Below are 5000 nucleotides of genomic sequence, written 5' to 3'. Positions count from 1 at the left end.
ACACAGAGGTCGTTGTGTTTGGTGACCTTGAACTGAAGCGGGCGGTCTCGCTGCTCAGCCCTCTAATGGTCACTGTTCTGTGACGAGTCGTGGCGTTTATCTCAACATGGTTTCTACATATGACGTTGACATTTCTTCTGTTGTTTAGTCAAGCTTTTATCCGCTGATGCTAACAGCTAAAGAGAAAGCTTGTCTCAATCCAACACCTGCAGCTGCTTCAAAATGTGACCTCTGACCTCCTCAGGTGAATGAAAGGCTGGACCACGTTGCCCCTGTGCTGCTCTCCTTCACTGACTTCCTGCTCGCAACAGGATGTCATTCAACATTATGTTGTTGGCCTGGTAAATAGATTAGCACCACCGTACTCCATGATCATGGACCAGATCACCAAGGTCAGAAGCTCCTCCGATCCTGTGGACCAGATGACCTCGCCACACGCACACGCACGCACGCACACACACACACACACACACACACACACTCTGAAGGCTCTTCTCTCACAGGGAGCTGAGGAGGTTTCACAGCACGAGCTTTAAATTAGTCAAAGGACACAGAAGCAGTTTTTTTGCTCTCAGATGTTCAGAGGAAGTTTCTGTGGAGATGATAAAGGTGTGAAACTGTGTTTTTTACATTCTCTAAAACAAAATGTAAAACCTGACAATTTAAACGGGTTAAGTTCATTTAATTTGTTTATAACCATTAAATATCTTTTGTACACAAACTACAAATAAAATCGCTTTTTGGGACTCGAGAGTGAGAAACATAAGAAATGAAATCATAAGGGTCCTTTAGTGTGCAGCGGAACAACAGAAAGGTCTCCTCAGTGAACTCATGGCATCCATTACTGTCTGCTTGCATTCCTTTGGAGTACAGTAAGTTCTATAAACTGCGTCTCCCATCGTTCCTTGCGTCGTGTTGTCAACATGGCGCCTGTCTGCCGGACAAAAGGCGAATCTGTCTGACGGAGGATTGAAAACCAATTAGAATCAGAGGAGACATTTTGGGAAAAGTGTCAGTGTGTCCCGGTGGTCCGAGGAAGGCTGGACATTTCAGGTGGAATAAGATCCGTGGAGGCTCGTAGACTGGAACCTGAAGGTGAGCCGGAGTCCTTTAGACGGTCCTGCGCGCTCCGACGTCTCCTTTCTCTGCGCGGAGAGAACCGAGAACTCGTCCAACATGTTGGCATGCTGCAGACAAACACCCGGAGCTTACCGTGCACGTTAGCTACACTGTTACCGTCTGAGCTCACGGGAGACAGTCGGTATAATATTCGGCAGGCGTTAACTTCAACAAGACACACTAAATGAAACACAGCGTCAACTTTCCCACTGAGCGCTCACCGCTGTGATCCACGGAGGACAATGTGTCTCACTTGGGGTGGACACGGTGAAGCGGTTACATACTGACTGATTGTCTCGCTTTGGATGGATTAGTTGACAAGAACGTGATGCCAAATTGGTGTCCTTTTGTGTCTTATCCAGAAACAGTGAAATGACACCCTGTGCTTTGCATGCTCTGAATCCAGGAGCCAGTGTAATCCTAATTTATCTGTTTTTACAGTGAGGTTTGGCAGGGCGATCCTCTTTAAGGACGCTCCTTCTGGGGGGGGGGGGCTAGGGTTAGGGTCAGTGAAGTCTCTGGTCTCAGAGCCAGCCGTGTCTTTATTTGTGAAGTTTCAGCTTCCAAAGGCAGTTTGAAAGTAGCTGATTAAAGACTCCAGCATGTTGTGTGCAGTTAATATGGCACTACGTGTGGTGAGGCTCATCGGCAGGTCACTGGGTTCAAAGGCTCCACTACACTTTAAACTGTACTGTAGTAAGAGTTGAAGTTTAGGAGAGGATAACTGAGGTGTTAATCAGTCCAGGAGGTGTGAGGATGAAGACTCAGGTCTGTACAGAGTGATCCTCAGGGTCAGAGGTCAAGCAGCTCCTGAAGCATGAAGGTGAACATGTGTGCACACAGCCCTCCTCCTGCAGATACTGCAGACATCTTCAGAGCTGCCAGTCAGCACTGTTTAATGTCCCTCTGTCACTGTATACCTGCAGACACACACACACACACACACACACACACACACACACACACACACACACACACATCCCTGCACACACACACACACACACACACACACATCCCTGCAGACACACACACACACACACACACACACACACACATCCCTGCACACACACACACACGCACACACATCCCTGCAGAATCACACACACACACACACACACACATCCCTGCACACACACACACACACACATCCCTGCGCACACACACACACACACACGCACACACATCCCTGCACACACACACACACACACACACACACACACACACATCCCTGCAGACACACACACACACACACACACACACACACACATCCCTGCAGACACACACACACACACACACACACATCCCTGCAGACACACACACACACATCCCTGCAGAATCACACACACACACACACACACACACACACACACATCCCTGCAGACACACACACACACATCCCTGCAGAGACACACACACACACACACACATCCCTGCAGAATCTCACACACACACACACACACACACACACACACATCCCTGCAGAGACACACACACACACACACATCCCTGCAGAGACACACACACACACATCCCTGCAGAGACACACACACACACACGCACACACACACACACACACACACACACGCACACACACACACACACACACACACACATCCCTGCAGAGACACACACACACACACACACACACACACACACACATCCCTGCAGAGACACACACACACACACACATCCCTGCAGAGACACACACACACACACACATCCCTGCAGAGACACACACACACACACACACACACACACGCACACACACACACACACACACACACACACACACGCATGTACAACACGAGAAGTTTTGAAGTTTTGAGAACTTTAAAAAACTGACTGTTAACATGGACCTGAGTGTCCTGGTTATTAGTCTGGTTCTGAGTCTGATGCTGGTTCTGAGTCTGATGCTGGTTCTGAGTCTGATCCTGGTTCTGAGTTTGATACTGGTTCTGATGCTGGTTCTGGTTCTGATGCTGGTTCTGAGTCTGATGCTGGTTCTGAGTCTGATGCTGGTTCTGAGTCTGATGCTGGTTCTGAGTCTGATCCTGGTTCTGAGTTTGATACTGGTTCTGATGCTGGTTCTGGATCTGATGCTGGTTCTGAGTCTGATGCTGGTTCTGAGTTTGATACTGGTTCTGATGCTGGTTCTGGTTCTGATGCTGGTTCTGGATCTGATCCTGGTTCTGAGTCTGATGCTGGTTTTGAGTCTGATGCTGGTTCTGAGTTTGATCCTGGTTCTGAGTTTGATCCTGGTTCTGGTTCTGATAGTCTTTAGGATCTGGTGTCTACCTGGACTCTGTCCGTGACCTGGTTCTTCCTGTCCCTACATGATAGATGCTCGTCTCTGTGATGAGACAGATGAGACCACTGAGACTTATCGAGGGCTCAACACCATTAAAGAGACCTGGGGCACGAATGACCCGGTACTGTGAGGTCATAAAGGGTTAATGCTCCTGAACCAGGACCACATCAAACCTCCCGAATCAGGACCACGTTAATGCTCCTGAACCAGGACCAAGTTAATGCTCCTGAACCAGGACCAAGTTAATGCTCCTGGACCAGGACATCCCTGGTCAATGTGTTGATGAGAGCTGTGACAGGAAGTTAGCGTGTTGATGAGAGCTGTGACAGGAAGTTAACGTGTTGATGAGAGCTGTGACAGGAAGTTAACGTGTTGATGAGAGCTGTGACAGGAAGTCAACGTGTTGATGAGAGCTGTGACAGGAAGTTAACGTGTTGATGAGAGCTGTGACAGGAAGTTAACGTGTTGATGAGAGCTGTGACAGGAAGTTAACGTGTTGATGAGAGCTGTGACAGGAAGTCAACGTGTTGATGAGAGCTGTGACAGGAAGTTAACGTGTTGATGAGAGCTGTGGCAGGAAGTTAACGTGTTGATGAGAGCTGTGACAGGAAGTCAACGTGTTGATGAGACTTGTGACAGGAAGTCAACGTGTTGATGAGACTTGTGACAGGAAGTTAACGTATTGATGAGACTTGTGACAGGAAGTTAACGTGTTGATGAGACCTGTGACAGGAAGTTAACGTGTTGATGAGACCTGTGACAGGAAGTTAACGTGTTGATGAGAGCTGTGACAGGAAGTTAACGTGTTGATGAGACTTGTGACAGGAAGTTAACGTGTTGATGAGAGCTGTGACAGGAAGTTAACGTGTTGATGAGACCTGTGACAGGAAGTCAACGTGTTGATGAGACCTGTGACAGGAAGTTAACGTGTTGATGAGACCTGTGACAGGAAGTTAACGTGTTGATGAGAGCTGTGACAGGAAGTCAACGTGTTGATGAGACCTGTGACAGGAAGTTAACGTGTTGATGAGACCTGTGACAGGAAGTTAACGTGTTGATGAGAGCTGTGACAGGAAGTTAACGTGTTGATGAGACGTGTGACAGGAAGTTAACGTGTTGATGAGAGCTGTGACAGGAAGTCAACGTGTTGATGAGACGTGTGACAGGAAGTCAACATGTTGATGAAACGTGTGACGGGAAGTTAACGTGTTGATGAGACGTGTGACAGGAAGTTAACGTGTTGATGAGACCTGTGACAGGAAGTTAACGTGTTGATGGACCTGTGACAGGAAGTTAACGTGTTGATGAGAGCTGTGACAGGAAGTTAACGTGTTGATGAGACGTGTGACAGGAAGTCAACATGTTGATGAAACGTGTGACGGGAAGTTAACGTGTTGATGAGACGTGTGACAGGAAGTTAACGTGTTGACTGAGACCTGTGACAGGAAGTCAACGTGTTGATGAGAGCTGTGACAGGAAGTCAACGTGTTGATGAGACGTGTGACAGGAAGTTAACGTGTTGATGAGACCTGTGACAGGAAGTTAACGTGTTGATGAGACCTGTGACAGGAAG

The 5000-nt window shown here is 48.0% G+C and overlaps 1 protein-coding gene across 1 annotated transcript in view; it reads left to right on the top strand.

The window, feature by feature from the left end:
- Positions 1–3452: 3452 nt before the first annotated feature.
- LOC306821808 (tyrosyl-DNA phosphodiesterase 1-like) overlaps positions 3453–5000 on the top strand; it is a gene marked incomplete at its 5' end in the record, with an annotated part of 3834 nt that continues 2286 nt past the window's right edge. The window contains one exon of the mRNA XM_079340381.1: positions 3453–3553. Within this exon, the coding sequence (XP_079196507.1) occupies positions 3453–3553 (101 nt within the window). The remainder of the gene's footprint in view (positions 3554–5000) is intronic.

The sequence above is a fragment of the Symphodus melops genome (genome assembly GCF_947650265.1).
Source record: "Symphodus melops genome assembly, chromosome: 3".
NCBI classification, from domain to species: domain Eukaryota; kingdom Metazoa; phylum Chordata; class Actinopteri; order Labriformes; family Labridae; genus Symphodus; species Symphodus melops.
The sequence above is the reverse complement of the archived record's forward strand: the minus strand, read 5'-3'. Positions and strand labels throughout refer to the sequence as shown.